The sequence below is a fragment of the Carcharodon carcharias genome, chromosome 13 (assembly GCF_017639515.1).
Source record: "Carcharodon carcharias isolate sCarCar2 chromosome 13, sCarCar2.pri, whole genome shotgun sequence".
In the NCBI taxonomy this organism is placed as follows: Eukaryota; Metazoa; Chordata; class Chondrichthyes; order Lamniformes; family Lamnidae; genus Carcharodon; species Carcharodon carcharias.
Genome location: NC_054479.1, coordinates 58,183,202 through 58,208,522, shown reverse-complemented (window position 1 = coordinate 58,208,522; position 25,321 = coordinate 58,183,202). Strand labels below are relative to the sequence as shown.

The window sequence follows — 25,321 nt, the reverse complement described above, 5'->3', positions numbered from 1 at the left end:
AGAGTCCCACCCAAACCATCTACTGTTCTTTTCCGGATGATGGCTGATTACTGAGTATTTCCAGCATTATAATTTCTAAATAGTCGTTTGATAGTAAAGGACGTGAGAGACACGTCAAAGCTTTTCGTCTTACACTCATCAGGACACTTCGCAAGAATACCAACATGGGGAAAACAACAACTTACACTGTAACAAAAACAGAATTATTCTGTTGAAGGGTCATGAGGACTCGAAACATCAACTCTTTTCTTCTCCGCCGATGCTGCCAGACCTGCTGAGTTTTTCCAGGTAATTCTGTTTTTGTTTTGGATTTCCAGCATCCGCAGTTTTTTGTTTTTATCAATTTACACTGTACATCCACTTGCCAATCAATCAGCATTCTCTCCTCATACAGTATAAATTGTTGCTTTCCCCTTGTATTCTTGCGAGGTGCCCTGATGAATGTAAGATGGAAAGCTTTGACATGTCTCAGTAATTTTAATTTCTTTATCTCAGATTTCCTGCATTTGCTGTTTTTCTTTATTAACTCTGGTATTCTATACATGCTGAGTCTTTTTCAACAAAGTAGCTTCAAAAGAAACTTTTAAGAGGTCTCTTACCTCCCAATAGTATGTGTAACCAAAATGTAGAAAATTTCTGTGGTCTTGTGACGGACAGTAGCATCTTCATCCTTCAAAAGGAATATCAAGTTCTCCAAACAACCTAAAGTAAAGAAAAAATATCCAACATTAACTTCCCAGTCAAATTCCTACATTGTAATCTATAAAATTGAATTACAACATATTTGTGGACTCTTATTAACTTGTATAAAGGCTGTGCCTTCATATAAGCTGCTTCCAAGCTTGTTACCTTCCCTGGAAAACCTTACATTGACCGTGAATATGGTACACAAGTTGCTTTAATAAAATGCAGCCTAAATGTTAGTATGGCATAATTTAAAAACATGAAAGAAAATATGAAATTTTTATAATTATTGCAGCCCCAAAAAGCAGGGAAAATTAAGATAATAAGGCCTTTGAAGCTGTGTAAACTAATCACAGTAGAATTAAGTGAATTTCACACAATTGCTATTTATAAACTAAGGGATTTATAAACATGAAACCCAAAAATTCCTGTATGTCCACCACTCCATTGCAAATGAGGCTAAGCAGACTTTGCAAACACGAAGAACTTCCAATGTTGATCCCACATTGAATCTCAGGGTCAGCCAATTTGAATAATACTGGGCCAGAATACATGGCACTAAATGGAGAATTAAGTTGTGTTGGTTGCTTCCAAATCGAATGTTCAATAAATGACAGCCGTTTCCATTCAGACAATAAAGGAAAATAGTAAATATTGCCTAATGGTCACAAGTACAAGTTTTGAGCCAGGCCATCGGTAAAATTGCAATGCTCTCTCCATCTTCTGGAAGGAAGAGGGAATGGAGAAGAACGGTGGCACATCGTTCAACAGTGCGTTTAAAAATCTAACAAATTTCAAAGGTGTGGACAGAAATCTTGATCGGTTTCTACATTGCGCACTGACAGGAGTCATAGCAAGAAAGTTGAAGGAAGTGTTAGCTTTCGCAGGAAGTGAGTGATTTCCAAATGCTTGAGGCAGATTGGAAGTCAGCTTTTTATATACTTAAAGCATTTTCTTCACGGAGCACAGCCTATTGAGGCACAGCTGCTGGCTCATAACATGGAAGGAGTAGGATCGATATACTTTCTTAATGAATCAAAGCAAGAAGATCAGAGCCTCCTCCTGTGACACCATTCAAATATTGCTTTGCTTAATTCTATCTTTTTCCCCTCAACTTCCTCTTCTTCAATTAAAATGGTGCACAGAGTAAGACATCCCCAGAAGTAATTCCATCCAGAAGAATCATTCAAAAATCAATCACTCTCCCTGTGTTCCCAATGATATCCACCAGGAGCACAAAACAGTTTGCAGATTAGATCTGGTAATAAAGCTGAAGTCGAGTGAAATAATCAAAGTTCACTTGGTTTCAGATCCGCTTTAAGTAAGTTTGTCTAACACTGTATGCATATTTGGTGGAAATGGCGGGATTTGGGACAGGGTAGCTACTTCTGAGAAACACAGACAGAATGCCCCAGAAAAATGTCAATGTACCATTTCAAGTCAGTTACACCATTTATTTTTGGGAGATCAGCTGGTCTCCTGAATTTCAAGGCCATATAGTATAAATCAGATGTTAATGTCCAACCTGACTACAAATCAAATTGGAGTGAGATGATACCGCCTTCATGTGCTTCACGCCAATGCTGCAGTTATTGTGGAAATTCACCCTTTGTGACGTTACTACAAAATACCATAAGCTGCTTTATGATCTGTTGCATGATGTTTCTGGTGTCACAAATACTGACATTACATTACATTTCTTCTAACTACACATCATCAGCACCAAATTGAATACAAAAAGGCATTTTGAGCCTGTGTTAAATAATCTATATTCAAGTGTGGCCTTAAATGTACATCAAAAATCAATCCCCATGTTGTTTACTGAGCTGGAGTTGATCCTGAAAACATTGGCTATTTTTCAAATTGTTTATCATCCTCTAGATTCAGATCCTCTAAATACCACTCATTTATCTTACATCTGTAAGCAAGAAACAATCAGGGAACAAAACGTTGTAAAACAGGTTTCCACAATTACGATTTGCTATTGGCTACAAGAATTTAATGTTACAAGAATTATTAAAAGCTTTTCCCAAACCTATTCAAGTCAGAAGTATTAACTATTAATGCACATATGCGGTGGACTTAATTTACTGAATAAATGTTGGTGGTTGGTAGCCTCACCAGTTACCAATGCATCCAATGGTAAAATCACGTGCTCATGTCCATTGAAAATCCTCACTGAAACTATATTCAGAAAATTACACCCAAAGTGAATATAGTAACTGGGAATTACTTTCACATTGAATGAAAAAAATATGTAATATGAATTGAAACAACTCCATGTCAAGCATCCATAAACATAGAGAAGTCCTCCAAATTTATATATTCTATGAAGCTAAATGTCATAGTCTGTTGTGTAATGAGATTATCATCAATATTTTCTACTGATCTTTATTGACCAAGAATAACCACAGCCATTTAAAATATGATAATTTTAAGCAAATTCATTGCTGAATAATGATCACATAATTATTCTAGTTGTGTCAAATCCTAGCAATGTCATTTATTGTAACTAATCATGTGACTGACAGGAGTGTGCTCCATTTAATTGGCAGGGCTGTGGGCCAATGCCATTGAAGGCAAACCTTGTAAGGGCAGGAAATTAGCAGGTGCTGTTTATACAATTAAATTTCATTGGTCCCTGGTAACGACATAATCATAAAAAATGACATCACAATGACAAATTTACATCACAGGCCAGGTCCAAGTGTGTTAAGAAACAAAGAAAAAAAATCCCTTCAAAATACACCGTTTGCCAGGCCATAAGACGCACAACAATTATAAAAAGAAATAATAAGGAAAAAATATTTCAGTATATATCAATATTTAATATGTATAGTTACCATTATGGAACAACAATGCACCAGGAAGTCTTACTAATCATAGAAGCCCAAAAAGTCCTCATCACAGCAGTCATATTCATCATCACTGGTGTTGTGTGAACTGTTGCTTTCTTCAAATACTTCGTCATCTTCACTGCCATCTAGTGCATTGCTGATACCACATTTCTTGAATTACTGCACAATTGCCTTGTGCTTCAGTCATCACCACGAATTTCTCACCCACTTGCACAGCTGCAAAATAGTGGGCAGTTTCATTCGCCCTGTCAGTGTTAAGTCATGATGTGGTGCTTCCATTTATTCAGCCCATTCCTCAAACATGCTTTAAATTATTTGCTGACTGAAAAGTCCAGGGATTGCAATTGGCATTTAAGACAGCCTGAAATCACAGCTAGCTGCATCTTCAATTCCTCAACCTTCCTTTTTGTGGCATGTGTCCAGCCATGATCACATACCACTAGGGATTTTTTTTTAAAAGAAAGCCACCTAGATGCTTTGACAACGCTTTCTCCAGCCACATAAACATGAACAAAAATTCCACGCGAAATTTCAATTTAGTGCCGTTTTTCTCTAAGAATAAGCAACAGCAGCAGACGTTTGCTTTCAGAACAACATGCCAAAGCAACAGTGCAGTAGATCTTCTCATGACCATATATTTTTATTGGTATTGTTTTAGCACTTTTCAAGTCCAGTCTTCTTCAATGAAACATCAGATGTTAAGGAATTTTGACCATATCACCTATCTAGCCGAGTTCAGAAGATATTTTCTTCCTTGTGTTAATCATGAACCTGTGAAATTCAATTATCTTTGCCTCATACTCAACCTGCATTTTCTGTGTTATCCTGGTTCTAGTACATGCTTAGCCTGCGTCTTTTCATAAACCTTTAGCATCAAGATATTACCCTGCCAAGATCAGTATGCCACTTACTCTCTCTTCTTGCTTCTAATACAATCATTATGGTAGATTCAGAAATTCCATTTTTCCTGTTATCTAATTATCTAACTTTTCACCTCTTCTTCCAGCTGTGGCTATTTTGCAGCATGTCAATGAAAAGTGTGCTTGCTCTTTTCTAGTTTCATTTTTTCTTCCTCTTGCTTCTTCCATTCTTGTATCGTTTTTCTCAGTTGCAGGAGGACCAAATTGTCTTTCATTCAGTGAATCCAACCACATAAGGAAACCTTTTCTGTTTTGTACCCTTTGGGTTCATACCTGATTTTACAGAAAACCTACAACAAACTATCGACACCATAATCCAAAGCACATGCTAATGATCTTTGTCATGAGGTAACCCTAGGACCATAAAACTCACGGCAAACTTAGGAGCCATTTTTCCAGAAAAATAGTACATCTTATGTCTAGCAAATACAATATTAGCAGTGACACAGAACATAAATCAGGGAGCGTGAGTGGCAGGTGTTCTACATTTCTCCATTAATTGTAAAATTAACAAATTATGTAGTAAAGTCAGATGAGCAATGGAATAAGGATAAAATTACACACAGTACAAAACATATAACTCAGTAAATATAACTTTTTGGTCCATGAGCAGCACCACAGGAGATCAATTTTAAGCATTGAAAACCAGAGAAATAGGAGTGACACACAAAATATCAGCAATATAAAAAGGATGAACTATAGAAGACAAATGGCTGGGAAATCAGTCACATTTGGCTGAGGAAAACAGATAATAGCACTTCAATATTAGAGCTTTGAAAAATGAGAGGGCTTAGCAGGCCAAAAAATGTTGGAAAATCCAGTCCTGGAGGTAATGAGAGAATATTTAGCTGGTGACGTGCAATGGTCCAGAGGTGACAAACTGGGTGTTGAGTAAAAAGTTCAGCTGAGGATGCTGAAGCAAACATTGAGTCGATTTTTCTGCCCTGGTGTACCACAGATGAAAGAGCAGAGTGCACTTGAACCAAGACCATGACCTCAGCACCTGAACTTAAGGTCTAATTTAAATATTGCAGGATCAAGTATCAGCACACCACTGAACACAGGCCAACCGGAAAGAAAAAGCATAGTTGTGTTTTATCTGTGGTTTCTACTTGCTAATTAAACTTTTAAGCTTTTACCCAAAATAACGTTGGCAGTATTTCTGCACCCGCCCCCCCCCCCCACTGCATTCATTATATTTCTCTTTTATACTGAAAGGATTTGTGCTTAGTATTCTATCATTCAAAATTATAGAAGTGAAGAGATGCAACAGAGATTAATTGATGATACTTTAATGGACATGCTACTTGGCAATTTTTCATTACATATCTAATTAGTGACTGGCAATGTTCCCTCTACTTATTCTTCATTTTGTGCAGCCTGTACGGTGCATTTTAAATGCCAAAAGCCAAATATAAAGTCCCAACTTGGAAAGTAATAGCACTAGGTTTTAACAGGGATATTGTGCTCCTGATCTGCAGCCAAGAGGATACCAAAAGGCCTCAATTTGCATTTAATTTACATTGCTGGGGGCACTCGTCAGGTCTAAACATTGCTCAAATAGGATAAAGCAAGCCCAAGGTGGGGTTTGAAAACTGGAAACGGATCATCTTTGGGGCATAAAGGGATTAATGGAAGGGCAGGCATGTTGAGCAATGTGCAGGAGAATAACAACTTACAAAATTCCAGCTCAGCTGGAGTTTGTGATGCATTGAAGCAGGCCAAAAAATGTTGGAAAATCCAGTCCTGGAGGTAATGAGAGAATATTTAGCTGGTGACGTGCAATGGTCCAGAGGTGACAAACTGGGTGTTGAGTAAAAAGTTCAGCTGAGGTTCCAAAGCATACATCGGGTTCAGCCTAAGAGGTTAACCAAGAATAAAAACAGAAAGTGCTGTAAAAACTATGCAATTCTGGCAGCATCTGTGGAGAGAAAAACAGAATTAACGTTTCAAGTCCAATATGACTTCTTCGGTAACCAGGAATATTGATGGAACTGGGCTGGGAGCATGTAGGGGCTCATTGAAAGTGACAAGGCATCATAATAAGTTTTGGCGTTGAAGGAAAATTGTCTCCACCCAGGGCTTAGTGTTGCGTAGTCAGGGAAGTGTGGCAAAGGGCACTGAGAGCTAGCCTCAATGTTTCTGTCTTGCGAATTTCATGTCCCCACTGCCAACACTTCTTTGGCAAAAAATGTACGTCCAAGATAACTAAGTTCTTTGCAGTTAATCATAAAGGGACCGACGGGGGGGAAATACAATTCGCACCCCTCACGTGTATTGTGTACCGAAATGAGGTGAGGTGAGGGGAGGGGAGCGGACATGGAGCCGGTTTGGACTCCAACTCCCCGATCGGCGACTTTCTCAGAACTTCACATCTTCCTTGTTCTTGAGTGTGCTGCGTTAAGTAGTGAAGAAGCTGGAAGGGGTCTTCACTTACCGACCTCCGCCGCCGTGTAAGCTAGCTCGGGGTCGTGCAGCAGGTCACACAGAGCCATGAGCGCCCGCTGCCGGGTCAGGAGCTCGGGATCCGCCAGCTCCCGGTTCAGTTTGGGCAAAGCCCGATCCCCGAAGGCAATGGACGCTTTGGTCGGGTCGATGTGAGGAGGAAGTTTGGCAGAAATTCTCGTGTGAGCCATGCTCTCGCTGCTATTTTAACAAGAAGGAAACGAGAAGGGCGCAAAATTAACGCGAGCCCGCCCCTCTCCACTGAACGCTTGAAGGCTCTGATCGCGGCTTCACTCCGTTACTATAGCAACGCACGAGGCCTACTCCTTCCAACGCGCCTGTGCAGGTAAATGGGTCGCCAACACCAAAAACTCTTGCTTTGTGCAGCTAATTTAACGTAGGAAAACGTCTCACGAGCTACACAAAAGCATCATCAAAAAATGGACTTGGAGCCAAAAACGGAAGTTGTTAGGCGAGGGCGGGTTCCACTCTTTTAGTCCTAAATGGAAGGGGAATGGGATTGGGTCAATTAGAGGAATTTAGGGAATTGTAAAACCGAAGGAGGCAGGGTCAGTAACTCTTATGAAATAAAATAAGGGACGCTTTGACTGTGAGGGATGGTATAAGCATCAAATCGGAGGAGGGGGAAGTTTTCAACATGAGAGGGGGTGGGTAGGGTGGCTCTTGAGACCATAATCGTGGGGGCAGGAGTATAATCAGTTAAAACTTATAATTTATCTGTTTGAGTCACAACATTATCATCTCTCTGCTGACAGAGTCACGAATGCAGTCCCATTCAGTCACTCAAACTCACCCTTGAGACTCCCAGGAACAGTCTCCCACAGGCTGGCCTAGAAATACAGGACAAAAGACATGGGACAACCCCTTAAAAAAGGGACAGTTGGTCATCCTGGAAGGTGGTAACAAATATAGTGGGGATGGGGAGAAGTAATTAAAAGATTTAAACAGGAATATAGGACTTTTAAACTGCAGGCTTGGGAGACTAGATGGAACAACACATGTATGTAAAAGCCAAATAGTGCAGAAGCTGGAAATCTGAAATAAAAACAGAAAATGCTGGAAATACCCAGGTCTCACACTCAATGGAGAGAGAATCAGAGTTCTAATCATAGATCATTGATCAGAAACACTAACTTTGTTTCCCAACAGATCCAGCCAAATCCTACTGAGTATTTCCAGCATTTTCTACTTTTATTATGTTTAATGCACCTTTCCTTCTTCCTTTCCTTTCTCTTTTAGCTTTTCCCATGTTACATGGTGTGGCCACAGTGTTGGTTGATCACCCTTCACATCAACCATCATTTTGTTTGGACTTGCTGGGTGGTTTTACAACTGGATAGCCTTCTCACGGCTGGTTTTTATATAGCAATCTTAACATAGTAAAACATCCCAAGGCTTTGGAGTGTTATCAAACAAAATTTTAATTCTAAGCCATGTGAGGAGATGTTAGGTCAGGTAAAAGCTTGATCAAAGAGATAGGTTTTAAGCAGCATCTTTAGGAAGGAACAGAGAGAGAGAGGTATAGAGGTGGAGAGGTTAAAGGAAGGAATTCCATATAGGACCTCGGCTCAGCAGCCATTGGTGGGGTGATTAAAATCAGGGAATTGCAGGGATCCAGAATTGAGGAAGAGCTATCTCAGAGGGCTGTAGGGCTCAAGGAGGTTGCAGAACTAGGGAAGGATAAGGCCATGCAGGGATTTGAAAACAAGAATAAGAATTTTAAACACAAGGTGATGCTTAACCAAAAGCATTGATGAACAGGACTCTGAGAGTTAGGGCATGTACATCAGAGTTTTGGTAGACCTCAAGTTTATGGAGAGTAAAATGTGGGAAGCTGTCTAGTGGTGCTTTGGAAAAGTCAAGTCTAGATGTAACAAAGGCTTAGATGAGGATTTCAGCTACAAATGAGCTGAGACAGGTTGGAACTTGATGATGATCTTCAGGTAGCATCCTCAATTATTCAAGGGTCACTGAACCATGGCTGATGCCATGATTTTACTATGGGGCAGGGTGAGGAAGCAGGCAGAAAGACTACCTAAGCCGGAATGGGGATCAAACTCCTCCCTGTTGCCGTTATTCTGAACCACATACTGAATCGACTAACCCAGCAACTCTTCTCTCATGATGTTACAAAGATGGAAATAGACAATCTTAATGATGGCATGCATATGTGATTGGAAACTTATCACAGGATCAAATATGACACCAAGGTTGCAAAATGTCTGGTGCTGCCTCAAGATAGTTGCCAGACAGACGGATGGCATCATTGGTTAGGGAAAAGAATTTGTGGTGGACACAGAAAATAACAGCTTCGATCTTCCCAATATTTAATTGGAGGAAATTTCTACATCATCCAGTACTGGATGTTGGGCAAGCAGTCTGATAAATTAGAGGCAGTGGACAAGGCAAGACAGGTGATGAAGTGGAGCTGGTGGCATCAGCGTAGAAACTGATACCGTGTTTTCAGATATGTTGCTGTGGAGCAGCATGTAGATGAGAAATAGGAGACAGTTCAAGAATTGATCCTTGGGGACACTGGAAATAATGGTGCGGGAATGGAAAGAGAAGCCTTTGAAGGTGGTTTTCTCACTATGTTGGATAGATATAAATGAAATGAGGTAAGTGCAATCCCATCCAGCTGGACAACAGTGGAGAGGCCTTGGACCGAGATTTGGAAGACGACAGCGTATTGAAGAGCTTTGGAGAGGGATGGAATGGTGAAAGGTGGTTTGCAATGACAAAGGAATCAGGGTTATTTTTTTGAGGAGAGATGATGACAGGTTTGAAAGAGAGAGAACCTTTCTAACAGTATAGCTAACCTTGGAGCCGGAAAGGAAGTTGACTGGTCATCATTTTAATGGAAATAGGGCCTAGGGAATGAGAAGTAAGTCTCATGGACAGGACAAGAGGAGCTCAAGGAGGGCATGAGAGGAGATAGGATGTAAACTGGAGAAGGTTCAAGGAGGTGCAGTTGGGGGAGTTTGGATTCTTGTAGGAAGTAGGCAAGTAGGCTAGGGGATAGGAGGAAAGCAGCAGAGAGAGCTGACCAGATGGCCTCAATCAGTGAAACAGTAGTCTATGATCTCCTTGCACTTATTATTGGAGGCAAGAGTGGAGGATACAGGGGACAGGAAGAAACCAATGGTTATCTTTGAATTCTTGAATGATCCTGGAACAGTGAACAGTTTTGACAGATGAGAACAGGACCCAATAGATGCAGGCACTGAAGGAATTAGGTTTGGAAGACGGAAGTGGGATGTGGATGGATAGTGTTACAACCATGTGAGGAGATGTGAAACGACTCCTCTATTGTACTACTCCAGGTCTGACCGTAACAAAATTAGAAATTGTATCTTTTAAAACAAACACATCCCCGTAACAATAGTGATACTTGGAAGTGATCAGGTGGCCTTATTTGTGATTAACAAGATGGAAGTTGAGACCACATGAAATTGTAAGGCCAAAGGGGGGCTGTAAAGATGGTTTGGAGAGTTTATGGAGGAACAAATTAAGGAAGGATTGGGGAGCAGTGACCTCCAAGGAAGGAGAGCAAGATGGATTGAGATGGAGGTTGAAATCACTGAGGATAAGAAGTCACTTGATGTGGTGGCTGAGAGAGGAAAGCAGTGAAGATATCTCAGTGAAAAAAATTTTGCTGTACTTTAGTAACTAATGTGGGTCATCAAGGATAGACAGGATAGATGGGCAGGTCCTGATGCAAGATAGGATAAATTATTACATGGTTTTATCTCCATTATGGCATCTGGAAGTCGATTCCACACATTGATCCTAGGTGCTTTCTGAGCTGACATCCTGCCCACTGCACACCTCAAATAAAATATTTCAGAATTAATTTAATATTTTTCTGTATTTTCCAGCACTGATGATGTTATGTCTGTTTGTGTACAGAAAACATTTTCTTCAGTGATCCATTATTTGGCTAGCTGACAATCTTTCAGGAGTAGCACAGCAGGTACCTGAGTGTATGTCAGTACTTGCTCCAGATTCCCTGCAAAGGAACTTGCTGACTTAGCGAACAAATCTGCCAGATGTCATCTACGTTGTTAGCAACAGTCACAGTGCAATAACAAGATGTTCCCAGGTGGTGATCTGTCAAATCTAATCTGAGTATTGTGCAAATATCGCTATAAATATGACACTTCCTACAATTCAAATTCTTTTTGAACTTGTCACATACGTCATTCTACATTTGCTTATTTTTAAACCTAAAATGACATCCATAACTACTGATAAATGCTTGCTTATCTTTCCATAATGACACGATGAGACTACTAATAGCCATTGACAAAGCAGTGAAAATGGCAGTAAGTTAATACTCTGCATTGATCATTGAACTCTTTATGTTACTGCAGATTACAATAAAGACCAACACAGAAATTGGAATCAACATGTGTGGAGTTTAGGAATGACAAGGGTCAGAAAACAATGGTGGGCCTAGCTTATAGACCCCCTAGAAGCAGTTATGTTGTTAGGCAGATCACGAAGCAAGAAATAATTGGAGCTTGTGACAAAGACAATGTAATAATCGCAGGCGACTTTAATCTTCATATAGACTAGACAAATCAAATTGGTAAAGGTAATCTGGATGATGAGTTTGTAGATTGCTTTTAATTTTTTTTTTATTATGGAACGCTTCACGAATTTGTGTGCCATTCTTGCGCAGGGGCCATGCTAATCTTCTCTGTATCGTTCCAATTTTAGTATATGTGCTGCCGAAGCGAGCATGAGCACCTCCTAGAACAATATGTTAATTGTATATGAATTATGTTTCATTATATTCAGTTGGGGTACATTAATTGTAGTTTTGTTTGAGTGCATATAAAGAAACTCTTATTTATAAAAGATTTGACAGCCTAAAGAAACTCTTATTGAAACTGTGGTGTGGTTGAGTTAGGAGCTTTACGCTTGTAATGTTTCATTCTGTAAAATAAAGTAAGACTGAGTAAAGATTGTCTCATGTACTACCCTTCACCAACTGGATTTCCAGAATAAATCACAATGCATTGTGGATCTGATAAGGGACAAAGGTTTTTAGATATAATTTTGTGTAATAAGGGAGGGTAAATTCATAATATCACAATAAAATTCCATATTAAGTTTGAGAGAGACATATTTGAGTCCAAAACAAAGAATCTTAAATGCCAATTATATTGGGGGGGGCGGTGGTTGGGGGAGAGCCGGCTCAAGTGGCTTAGACAACTAAACTGAAAGGTATTGTGGAAAATAAACAGTGGAAAACATAGAATGATAGAATTGTTATAGCACAGAAGAAGGCCCTTTGGTCCTTCATGTTTTTGCAGGCTCTCTGCAAGAGCAACTTAGCTTGTCCCATTCCCCCACCTTTTCCCCATATCTGTGCAAATGTTTCTTTTCAGCTGCTTATCCAATCCCCCCTTGAAAGCCCTGATTGTATCTGCCTCCTCCACACTCTCAGACTGTGCATTCCAGATGTTAACCATTCCAAAAAGGTGTTTCCTCATGTCACCATTAGTTCTTTTGCCAATTGGTATCTTCTGGTTCTTCACCCTTCCATCAATGGAAACTGTCTCTCTCTACCTATTCTGTCTTGACCCTAGACTCATCATGATTTTGAACACTTCTATCGAATCTCCTCTCAACTTTCCCTAGAGAGAGCAACCCCAGCTTCACCAGTTTGTCCGGGTAACTAGAGTTCTTCATCGCTGGAATTATTCTTGTAAATCTTTTCTTCGTCCTCTGTTAAGCCTTCACTTCCTGAAGTGCAGAGCCTAGAATTGGACACAATTCTGCAACTGAGGCTGAAGGAGAGTTTTATTAAGGTTCATCGTAACTTCCTTGCTTTCATACTCTATACCTCTATTTATAAAGCTGAGGATCCCATATGCCTTTTTATCAACTTTCTCAACCTGCGCTGCCATCTTCAACTATTTGTGCATATATACTCCAGAGTGTCTGTGTTTCTGAAACTCCTTTAGAATTGTGCGCTTTATTTTATATTGCCTTGCCTCGTTCTTCCTACCAAAATGTACCATTTCACAATTCTCTGCATTAAATTTCATCTGCCACTAATCCGCTGTTACAAATGGTCCCTGGGCGAGGTCCCCCAATTTGTTAGCTTCCTGAATGGTAACCCAATTTTGTTATGCACCCGGGTTAGGAGGAATGAGCTGGCTCCCCTTCTTTATTCAACCCCCTCAGTTTAATTTAAAAGGGATCCCTCCCCCCACACCACCCCGTGGATAACTTTCCCTAGTCCAAATGTATTTTTTTTAGAACCAATTTGACCAGGCTTTCTTGAGTCAAAGAAAGAGTAAGCTTATTAGTTACTAAAAACCTGAGAAAAATAATAAAAACAATACACACCGATCAGAAATGAGAAGTTATAGGTCCAAATAAAAGTTAAAAAGCTATACAAATCATTCTTTGACTTATTTCTGAGGTGTAGATGGTGAAACGTTGCGGCCATTAAGTTGAGCGATTCTGTTAGAGCTGACTTTGGTAGTTTTGCCGTGGGTTTGTAGACACTTGGTTCTGCAGCATAGCTGAAGAAGCTGTCCTATTGCCTTTTTGCTTGTGGCTTCTGCTGCCTTGCTTCCAGCAACAGAGAGAGAGAGAAACTTTGCCTGCAACAGCAGAGGTGACTGATTAGTTTTCTTGTTGCTGTCACACACACACACACACACAGCAATCGAGCACACACTGCACTGCCCTGCAGTGAGTTTTTTAACCCATTTTCCCCTGTGTATTCCTGTAAGAGGGAAAGAAAAAACATGTTTTGCACCCAGAGTCTGTTTTCTTTGATCTCCAACCTTTAGACACACTCTGAGATATGAATCAACAGGAGATGGATTTTAGATGACTGCTGAGATGTGGTCATCAGTCTTTTGTCTCTGCAATCATAGGAAATTAAAAGTCAGACTTTTGCATCTTTCCTATCTCCCTTTTAAGTGTCTCTGGTTGAAGAAGGCCGTGACACCTTTTTAGGTGCAGCATTTCATGTTCTCTCAAGACAGGTCTGTCAGTATAATCCACATAGGAATTTGTCCAGAAAGTGGTCACTTTACATTATCAACCATCTTTTGCTTAGTGTCCTTGCTTGTATTTCTTTAAAAACACACACGTCTTCCTTAAGAAGTTCAATATGCCCGTAAGTAATTTGTGGCTTCAATCGGCTTTTCATGACACTTCCGTTCCAGTTGGGGTATCAGGTAGTAGTCGGATCTGGTCACGTTTCAGTATTCAATGCGAAACCTTCTGCAGTCATCCAGCTTGAGCATGAGCACAACTGGGTAGCTCCAGCTACTGCTGCTAGGCTCTATTAGTTGGTGCTCCAACATGTAGTTAGTCTCCTCCAGAACTTGGGCCAGCTTTTCTGGGCCTAGACGATAGGGATGTTGCCTTATGGGAGGGGTCTTTCCCACATCCACATCCTGTGGAGCTAGTGTGGTGTAACCTGGCTTGTCTCTGAATAAGCCTTTAAATGCAGTGAGCAGCCTTTACAAGTCTGCTCACTGTTCTGCACTTAGGTAGATGCATAAGGAGTCTTAAGTTCGCTAGCATCTTTGTGTTGGTTAGCCAGGTAGCAGGGGGTTCAATGTGGGCCTCACCCACGTCTCCCTCCAATTCATCTTCACTGCTGCCTTCATCCTCTAGGTCGGTGGCAGTGGGACAATTGTCCCTTCTCGGCTGTGATATTGCTTTATCATATTGATGTGACACAGCCTTTGCATTTTCTCCCGACCTGGGGTCCCAATTAGATAGTTTACTTCCCCAAACTTCTTTGCTACTCTGTATGGGCCACTGAATCGGGCTTTTAAGGGTTCACCTTAAAAGGGAACCCCTTAAGGGTTCACAGAAATATTGGTAGGAGCATTAACACGTAGTCTCCTGGCTGAAAGGTCTGGGCCCTGGCATATTTGTCTGTCTATTTCTTCATAGCTGTCTGGGAGATTTTTAATTGTTCCCAGGCCACATCACAGGCTCTCATGAATCACTACTGGAACACTGTTACGTAGTCTAACATGGAGACTTCCTCCTTCTGTTCTAAAAACCTCTCCTTGACAAGTTTCAGATGCCCTCGTACTTGGTGCCTGTAAACTAATTGAAATGGAGTAAAACCGGTGGACTCATTGCGTGAGTCCCTGCTAGCGAGTAGAAGAAAACGTAGTCCTTTATCCCAGTCATGGCTGTATTCATTGTTTTTATGGTCTGGTGGTACCATTGTAGCGCCCCCTGCGACTGCAGGTGATACACTGAAGACTTCAGCTGGGTAGATCATCCATGACTTCCTGGAATAATTTGGACATGAAATTTGATCCAACTGGATTTTGGTGGGCAGACCATACCTGGGAAAGAATTGGGCTAGTTCCCTCACCACTGTTTTGGCAGATATGGTTCTCAGGGGAACTGCCTCTGGAAAGCAGGTAGCCACGTCCATGATGGTAAGGATATGCTGGTAGCCCCCTTTTGTTTTGGGCAGGGGCCCCACACAGTCCACTAACACCTTGCTGAATGGTTCCCCAAAAGCTGGCGCAGGAATCATAGGTGTAGGTTTTATTGCAGGCTGGGGTTTTCCCACAATCTGGCAGGTGTGGTAGGTTCTGCAAAACATTACTACGTTCCTGTGGAGGTGTGGCCAGTAAAAATGCTAGCTGATGCGGGCTTGGGTTTGGCATACACTGACAAGCCCAGCCATCGGAATTTCTTGAGCTAGCCATAATATTTCCCTATGATACCTTGGCGGCACCAATACCTGATGGATCACTGTCCACTCCTCATTTTCAGATCTGTGAGGGGGTTTTTATTTCCTCATTTGCACATTTTTAATAGTAGTAGTAGCTTTCAGGGACTGCTTCTGCCTCAATTACAGTGTGGGCAGTCTGAGCTAATGTTTTTAACAGTGGGTCAGCTTGCTGGGCTGCTACCAAAGAAGATTTATTTCTTAGCTCCTCAGGGGCTTCTAGACTCCTGAAGAAAGTTTCAGATAACCAAACCATAGGGTCTTCTTTCTGTAGTGCCACTTTAGCCTCCACTGACGAAGCTTGTCCGGCCATAGACCATGTTACCACACAGTCAGGGAAAATGCCAAGCACTTTCTCCTGCAGCTGTTCTGTCTCCCTGCCCTCGGTTGGCTTGCCTGGGACCACTGGGGATGCTATTACCTTTGATCCCACCAGGCGATTGCCGAGGGCTAGGTCGACCCCCGCCCACAGGTAAACTGGGGACGACTCCCACGGCCACTGGTCCTGACACAAGGTCACACTCCAGATGCACCCTGTATAAGGTGATGGGCATGTACCCTTCTTCAATCCTCTTTACCAACACCTTGACACTTACTGCACTCTTTGATGGGAAGGTCATGCCTTTTCCCAGCAGGAGTGTTTGGCTGGCCCCTGTATCCCTCAGTATCACTATAGGCTTATTCGTTTCACACTGGGGAAATGTGGCCACCTTTCATTCAGATACAAAATCCTTGTAACTCTCAGGGATTTGTTTAACCTCACCCACACTCTCAGGAGTACATTTACAGGGATTCTCAGCTGCAGTCAGAGCCATAGCCTGGTCTGCTATGCTTTCTGACTGTCTCCCATTCTTTGCACAGGCTGTATATGCCTCGATAAATCCCACTGGTTTTTCTCGTAATCTCCAGCAGTTGGCCTTTCAGCAGTTAAAACACACAGGCTTCTTGGCCTCAATTTTCATCTCAGTACCACCTGTCCTGAAGAGGGGCCCCAGCATTTGCTCTCTCCCATGCATGCTCAGTTTTCTATCACTCTCTTCATCTGTATCCTTTCCAGTTGATCAGGGGTTATTAGGGGAGGATCTTTCTGGGATAAGAATTTGTGGATCAGCTCATAATCATCAGCCAATGTGGCTGCCTGCTGGCCCCTGTTACCCTCTGTTCCTCTAGATGTGTTCTTATTGGAAAGGGTATGGAGATTTTAAACTCCTGAAGGAGAATTATTTCACAGAGGTTTCCGTAAGTGGCTTCTGTTCTAAGTGCCTACACCCCCAGATCAAAAGCAAGTTGCTTAAGCCTTTCAAATTCCAGGTATGTCTGGTCAGGCCGTATCCCAAAGGAACGGAATTTCTGACGGTACACCTCCAGCACTAACTGGTTCACACTTAAAATAGCCCTTTTTGCTGCCCCATAGTCAGTGACACTTTCCTTGTGATCTTTTCCTGAAAGCTTACGCTGCAGTAGTCAGGACCAGTGCTGGACTGGCCAGTTTAACTGCTGTGCTAACCACTCCAAAGAGATAAAGAAGGCTTTCATCTCTGCTTCATCAAATTTAGGGATTAAATGAACAAACCAGATTGCCTCAGCCCTTAAATCCGAGCTAGAGGGGTTTTCAAAGGACACAGCAGGATTCCCACCCCCAGCTCAAGCTGTTTTAGTTTAAACTCCCTCTCCCTCTCTCTGTCCTGAAATTCTCTTCTCTCTGTGCCCTTTCCTGTCTTTCCTCTTTCCCTTTCTTTTCTCTTTCCTGAAATTCTAATTTCCGCTGCTCCAATTTTAATCTCTCAACTGCTACTCTATCCATTTCATTGCCCTCAATTTCAACCTGTAAACTGTTGGCCACCCCTTTTAAAATTTTGGGTTTTCTGGCTTTCAGGTGAAATTCTAATTTTAAGTGCCTCACTCACTCTTTTAACTCTTCGAGGGATAGAGCTGTTAATTTTCATAGCTAACATCCCTTCCGTCTGGAAAAACACCGGCATCAAATGTGGACAATTTTACACTTTAGTAGGGCGGACTCAAGAAAATCTTTTTGTGTCATCATCTAGGCTATCTTGAGGAGATTTTGCACTCAATGCTGATTCTTTGCTGTGACTACATGTGTAAATTTATTGTTTCACTTGTGATTGAGGGAAAAACATAGGAAGATGTGACTGAGTAATTCAGGGCTTTTTTACTTGAATGGCTGGGAAAGCAGATTTTGTTTAATGTTGAGATTAACAATCCATTAAACTGATGCAGTGCAAATGGTTGTGTTGCCACCAAGGATGTATATCTCAGGACAGAAGTTCAGTATGTAAATGATGCCCTGACTTGGATGGCCACAATTTGAGCTCTTCCTCATGTTCCACTTGTGGAACAAGTGGCCACCTCTTCCCTGGCTCATACTGAAGTGGTTGAGGGTTTTCCAGATTTTCGGTGGAAGGTTGAAACCTGGGACTTAACCGTTCAAGTCAGTTACCAGGTTGTCTGCTCCCGGTGGGTGCCTTTGTAGTTCAGAAGGACCCCACTGTGCAGCAGTACTCAGGCAGGGCTGAACATTCAAACAGAGACCAGCATTTCGATCAGTGGTGGTGATGGGGTGGGGGGCAGGGCAGTGGGGAAAGAATAATGGACACATGGGGGGGCAAAAGGACAGAACGGTATTGCAAGGGGGAGGGGGTGGGAGAGCTCTCTGAAGAAGAGTCATACGGACTCGAAACGTTAACTGTTTTTCTCTCAGCAGATGCTGCCAGACCCGCTGAGGTTTTCCAGCATTTTTTGTTTTTATTTCAGATTTCCAGCATCCGCAGTATTTTGTTTTTATCTAAGGGAAACTGAAATCCTGACAAACAAGGAGGTGGATGGGAGACCACATGCATGAATGGGAGGGGGTGCACACAGTCTCCGGAATAGGAGATTTGGAGTGCTGTGTGTTAACATGGCACAAGAGGGATGGATCGCACTAAAACTCATTAGGGTGGGAGGGAGGTGGGATAGGAGACAGTGTAGTGTTAAGTCATGAAGGCAAAGGGGAACTCATTGAAAGTCAAAGTCCTTGGTCTTGGGCTAGCAGGTTAGAGTCAGAGAATAGAGACACTCCTTGGGCTCACAGTTAGGATTGAGAAAGTAGAGACAGTCCTGCAGTTCAGCAGGCCATACCACAGGGCACGCCCATAGTACTCACGCTGCAGGGAGGGGCAAAGGCTGTGTTCTCAGTTGACATAATGCACAGCTTGGTGTGCAGGGCGATTTCACAGTCCGCGTACATAGGCTTTTCTGGCTCTGTGCTGGTCTGCACATGGGATGGTAATGATAATGGGAGGCATCTGTTGGCTTTATTTGGGGAAAACATCATAATAAAGGGGGGGTATGTGAAGCTTTCTGCGGGGGTGGGGGTGCCGCCTCTATAGGTGACTGTGCATACAGCCTATGGATAAGGAGGGGTGAGGTCCACATGGGGCATGGGCACGTCAGCAGTGATGGGCTCAGGGGGGAGGGTAGGAATGTCGACCACAAAAATAATGGGATCCAGTATCACTGGGGGAGGCGAGAATAACAGGAGGGAGCTCTACCTTCACATTGTGAGGTTCCAGGTAAAATCCTGGGATGCGGACAGTGAGAGAGGGAGCGTTGAAGCTGGTCTCAAAAATAATAGTGCAGAACCACAATCTTGCACTTTCAAACTAATGGTGCAGTGTTAAATCGAAAGTAGAAGCAAATCTGCACTGGAGGGGTCTGAGGCAGTGTAGAAGGAGCGCACTGCTGGACTAAGGGGCTCCTTCTGGGAGTGCCCTCTAACTTGTAGATGCCGCATGATTAAAATTGAGTCAGAGCTGAGAGAAAGAAGGAAGACCTCCTTGAGAAGCTAGCAATTGGAACCCATGCCTTTCACCATGCTGTAACAGGAAAATGTAGGAGTCATTGGCTTAACATCACAGTCACTGCGTTTCAACCTTAACACACAGGAATGTGAAATTTGGGAATGCAGGCAACTGTTAAGGAGGCACAGGTGCTGCATATTTGGCATCCCATCAATGGAAGACTTTATTGTACTTTCCAGAATTCGTATTTATAACAGGCCAAAGGGGATCTAGTTATTAATCACGAACAACTTATTGTTAATTAGTATGCCAGATCTGAGATTGAAGCACTGAGCTAGATCAGGCCGCGCATGTCATTCAAACCTTCTCCAACCTTTGTGGGTTTCAGATGTTAAGTCTCAGGAATGGCATCTTGGTCACCTCGATGTGTCTGTTAGTGCCTTAGATACAAGGCTGCATCAGCGACAAGGCTAGTAGGACAGAAGCCACTGTAGACCATTACAGTTGCTATTGGTTCATTATTGTGAGCTTCATAATTTTCAACTGCTATTCATCAATCTGTTCAATCATTTTTGAGAGAAGGACAAAAGGATTACAGATCCAGTGCTCAATGCTGTCTTTCTGAGGGTTCTAATAGAATGTAGGAGGAGAAGAGGGGCCAGGTATCGCTGAGAACAGCTTCAGGAAGAAGCCCTGTCTGAGGTCCAGGGTGCAGGCGAGCCACAGCAAGAACATGAGGATCAGGAGGATAGGCCCAGACCACGGAGGCGACTCGCTAGACTAAGGGTCTACCAAAGAAGACTCTCCTATTTGAGACAAGTGAGAGACATTGCCAGCCACCTCTGTGCCTGTCCCGAACTCTGGTGGATCACATCTGCCACATTCTCCGTGGAGTTGGAGGCTATCCCTTGCCAGTGGCCTTGAAGGTCACTGCTGCGCTCAATTTCTTTGCCTGCGGGTCATTCCAGGGATCCACAGGGGACCTGTGCGGCATCTCACAGGCCGCCACACATTGATGCATAAAGGAGGTCACAGATGCCCTCTACAACAAGGCACATCACTATGTAAGGTTTACCCTTGATGAAGATAGTGAGGCTGCAAGATTCAGTTTGCAGCTATCTCAGGCTTCCCAAGAGAGCGGGGTGCAATCGACGGCACCCATGTGACTTTAAGGGCTCCATAGCAGCAACCCCTAATGTTTATCAACCAGAAAGGGTTTTGTTCCATCAAAGTTCAATTTGTGTACGATCATCCCTGGGAGTTGCCATGACTCATATATCCTGAGTCACTCCCAGGTGCCTCGGATATTTGAAGGGCTGAGCATCTACGGGAATGGCTGCTTGGGGATAAAGGGTACCCACTAAAATGCTGGTTTATGGCACCCGTGCGTCGGCTTCAGAGTGCTTTGGAGGAGAGGTACAACGCAGTTCACAGCTCCATCTGGTCCCTAATCAAGCAGGCATTCTGAAGATGCACTTCCAATGTTTGGCCAGCTCAGGTGGGGCACTGCAGTATACTCCAGATAGGGTATCCCGCATCGTCATTGTGTGTTGTGCCCTTCACAACCTAGCACTGCAAAGGGGAAACCCTTTGCCAGCAGAAGAAATGGAGGACGATGCGAGCTCCTTGGAGGATGAAGAGCAGGAGGGCCAGGTGCCTGAAGAGGCTGATGAGGGTCAGCTTCCATGGGGCGTTGCCATCGAAAAAGCACAAAGTGGAAGATATGCCCTTGCCACTTTAATTGCTACTAGATACCAGGAGGAGTAAAGTGAAGGCAACGGGGGGAGGGAGGAGATGGCCACATTCCTCCTGTCCCTTAATATTCCATTGTGTTGAAAGGGATGTCCAACCAATTACACTGAGAGCAAATTCAGCATTCAGACTTGCATTTTCCAGGCCATGATCTCTAGGAAGGTCAGCATGTGCCTGCTTTGGGAAGTGAGAGTTGACACAACAGCGAGAATGCTGCGTGCTGTGGCAGCTTACTTGATGCAGCTGTCACCACATTAATCAGAAACTACAGTGACCAGTGAGGTGAGAACATGGTTGGGGATATCATCCTCCCATCCAATTCTTGTCCTTTGGCACTACCACTGAGGGGACACAACTGCTGCTAATCCTTCAAGGCTACTGAGCTGCCCTCACACAATGGTATGTTGTGAGGAAAAAGGGTTACGAACAGATTAACCACACACTTCCAATAAAGATTTTAACACATCTCCCTGACATCACACAAGGATGCAGAAACTATCTTCAGTGAGGTTGACATCACATGAATGTGAATCTCTTAAAGGAAGACTATCACTGAGTGGGGAAAATGGCTAACCCTTGAAATAAGAAGATTCATATGTACATAATCACAATGCTTTCGGTTCTCCAAGTCATTCACATAAACACTAAATGTATTAACAAAAGTTCAATATTTTTACAGTGGTTGTACACCCACGATCCAAATGTGATTTCAATATTTCTTAATTTTTCTAACCCTACCTCTACACACTGACATCCACAGCAGAGGTGGAAGCAGCTGGCTGACTGCTACGTCCTGATGACTGTGATGGCCTTGACGGACTTTCCCTGGTGGCATGAGGCCTGACAAGGGTCGCGTGCTTACAGGTAGATGTACCCTCCTAGACCTGAGCAGCTGGAGTGGAGAGGTTCACAGGCAGAGGGAATTCGGAGCAGCTGAACACCCTTGGAGTATCTTGAGTGGATACCCCCGGGGTGTCCGGCTGATGCTCATCCTCCCAGTGGGTGCCCAAAGGCCCCTACCTGACTCCTTAAGGAGAAGGGTCACCTGGAGGGAGATCAAGTTGCCTCAGCTCCCTCTTGCCTAGACACAGATTGCACCCACCAGTGTGTGTAGCCGTGGAGTCCAGAGCCGAGTACAAATCCGGCAAAACCTGCTGGACCAAGGTCTCCATAGTGGTCACCAACCTTCCCATGGTGACCTCAAGACAATCACATGTTGGAGCCACAACATCAGACAGAACACAGACAGACTCCTCCATCCTTCACTCCAGTCTGCTAAGTGACTGCCGCATCTCTGATGTTCCACCGCCTGTTGTTGCAGTTCCAGTATTGTGCTGGTGGCTGCTCGCAGATGCTCATCATCTGACTCGGACTCAGCAGGTGGCTGGTCTCCAGCAGCCCTCCGAGTGCCGGAAACCTGGGCAGTCCCTGCCTCTGACTGCTGCAGGGACATGTCAGTGAGGTATTCTCCAGTAGGTGACCTCGAGCCTAATCTAGAGCTATGACCGACTGACCTGTGTGCCTCTGTGCTGGTGGAAGGTGTGGGTAAGCACAATGACGGCTCTTCCTCGGTAGCTTCCTCAGTTTCCTTGTCCGAGGTGGTCTGGGGGCTGAGGCCTATGTTGGCTTGCTCAACTGCCTCAATATGCTGGTGCCTTAAAGAAAGAGGAGACAGTTTTATCATGAGCATGCAAAATACAAGATTGCATGTCACTCACTGTGAATATCAGGATGCGATGAACTCATGGAGGTGTCATCTGTAGAAGGTTGCTAGGAAAAGCCGATCTCCCCTTCCCAACAAGAGCAATCCCTGTCCTCCCTAGCCAGCTTGGTGGCATCCCCCTCGAACTGGGTGAGGGGTACAATGTAGGCTGCCCCTCCTCCAGTCTGGGACCTTTCCCATCTGTTGTGTGCCAGCTTGCCCTGGATGAAGACAAAAGAAAGGTATGTGATGAGAAAAGATTGAGCATGGTTTGGGAAACATGCTTGTCCCCTGTGTGTGGTGAGCCCTCCTCAGAAGGGACTGAGGATGGAGTGTGAGCTACATGATAGAAGAGATGATGGTCTGAGACAATCAGTGGTGAAATATGTCCCCCACAGATGGTTGTGTGAGATCCCTGAAGGGAGTAGCCCTTTGAGTACATGATGCCACAATGACAGTTTGATATTGGAGGGAGTTGAAGGGTGACTTACTCTGGCAGAGAGGATGAGATCATTCATCCTCTTCCTGCACTGGATGGGTGTTGCAGTTGTTGTGGCCAGCCGCACTGACTTCCCCTTATGGCATCCCAAGCCAAAGAGCTACAGCTGGTGTGCTTCTTGGAGCCATCCCTGGGGTAAAGCACGTCCCTATGTTGCCGCAATCCTTGGATTGAGGCCTTGAGGGTGTCGGAGCAGAAACGGTGTGAAGCTGCCTTCTTCTGGCTTGCAGCCACCTTCGTCTGGTTGCCAGACATCTCTGTGGGTCTCCAGAAGACAGCTGGGCTGGAGTGAGTGAGATGTGTTTGCTTGGGTGGCTTTTAAATATGGTGCACAGATCTTTGACCCTGTTAGGTGAGGTGGACGAATCAGCTCCCAACCTGTCAGAGATATTTGCCTGTGCATAATTAATGACCTCCGAAGTGCAGAATCGGGTGCGATTTCCTGCTATTACAACCAGCGAGAAATACGGAACCTCCCTGCCACGGCACTTGGCTTCAAAAACTGTGTCTGTCTTCACTGTAGAAGACATAGAAAACTTCCCAAAGTTACTTGAAATCAAGAGGTAAAAGGGAGGGAGGATTTAAAACAATCACCGCCACCAGGGAAAAGGTACTGGGAAAGCTATTGGAGCTAAAAGGCTGACAAGTCTCCAGGACCTGACGGCCTGCATCCTTGGGTATTAAAAGAAGTGGCTGCAGAGATAGCAGAGGCATTGGTAATAATCTTTCAAAATTCCTTAGGTTCTGGAAGGACCCCAGTGGAAAATAGCAAATGTAACACCTTTATTCAAGAAAGGAGACAGAAAACAAAGAACTATAGGCCAGTTAGCCTAACTTCTGTCAAAAGGAAATTGCTGGAATCCATTATTGAGGAGGTTATAGCAGGACACTTAGAAAATCAAAATGGGATCAGGCAGAGTCAGCATAGTTTTTTGGGAGGGAAATCATGTTTAACTAATTTATTAGAGTTCTTTGAGGAGGTAGCAAGCAACGTGGACAAAGGGGAACCTGTTGATGTGGTGTTCATGGATTTCCAAATGGCATTTGATAAGGTGCTGCATCAAAGATTGCTACACAAAATAAGAGCTCATGGTGTAATAGCATGGATAGAGGATTGGTTAGCTAACAAGAAACATGGAGTAGGGATACATGAGTCATTTTCAGGTGGGTAAGTTGTAACTAGTGGGGTGCCACAAGGATCAGTGTCAGGGGCTCAACAATTTACAATCTATATCAATGATGTGGATGAGGGGATAGAATATATGGTAGTTAAATTTGCTGATAACACCAAGCTAGGAAAGTAAGTTGTCAAGAGGAAATAGAGTCTACAAAGGGATTCTGCTAGGTTAGGTGAGTGAACAAAAATTTGGCACATGGGGTATAATGTGAGAAAATGTGAACTTATCCACTTTGGCAAGAAGAACAGAAACACAATGTACCATTTAAATGGAGAGATTGCAAAACTTTGCAGTAGAGAGGGATCTGGGTGACCTGGTATATGAAGTAAAGCAAGTGATTAGGAAAGGAAATGTTGGTGTTTATTGCAAGGGGCATGGAATATAAAAGTAGGGAAGTTTTGCTGCAGCTGTACAAGGCCTTGGTGAGACCACATCAGGGGTGGTATGTACAGTTTTGGTCTCTTTATTTGGAAAAAGGTTATAAATGCATTAGAAGCAGGTGAGAGAAGGTTCAAGTGACTCATTCCTGGGATAAAGAGCTTTTCTTATAAAGCAGGACTGGGGAACCCCCACTTGGGGGCCGGATAACCCACACTCGGGGGCCAGATCCGACCCATTGCACTTTTTCATCCGGCCTGTGGTGAGATTTCAAAAAAAAAATCATGTGCATGTGACACATATGTCTCCGCTATACTAGGCCTCACACTTCCCAACCCATC

General features: G+C 43.4%; 1 protein-coding gene and 1 non-coding gene across 2 annotated transcripts in view; both read right to left on the bottom strand.

The window, feature by feature from the left end:
* rsph14 (radial spoke head 14 homolog) overlaps window positions 1–7,168 on the bottom strand; it is an 876,175-nt gene extending 869,007 nt beyond the window's left edge. Inside the window, exons 1-2 of the mRNA XM_041203455.1 lie at window positions 6,900–7,168; window positions 600–702 (exon numbers count right to left, since the gene is read on the bottom strand). Coding sequence (XP_041059389.1) covers window positions 600–702; window positions 6,900–7,098 — 302 coding nt within the window. The 5' untranslated portion in view covers window positions 7,099–7,168. The remainder of the gene's footprint in view (window positions 1–599; window positions 703–6,899) is intronic.
* Window positions 7,169–11,567: 4,399 nt separating this feature from the next.
* Window positions 11,568–11,674, bottom strand: LOC121286565. Its single transcript, XR_005944990.1, has one exon. It is a non-coding gene; the product is annotated as a U6 spliceosomal RNA (small nuclear RNA).
* Window positions 11,675–25,321: the final 13,647 nt, after the last annotated feature.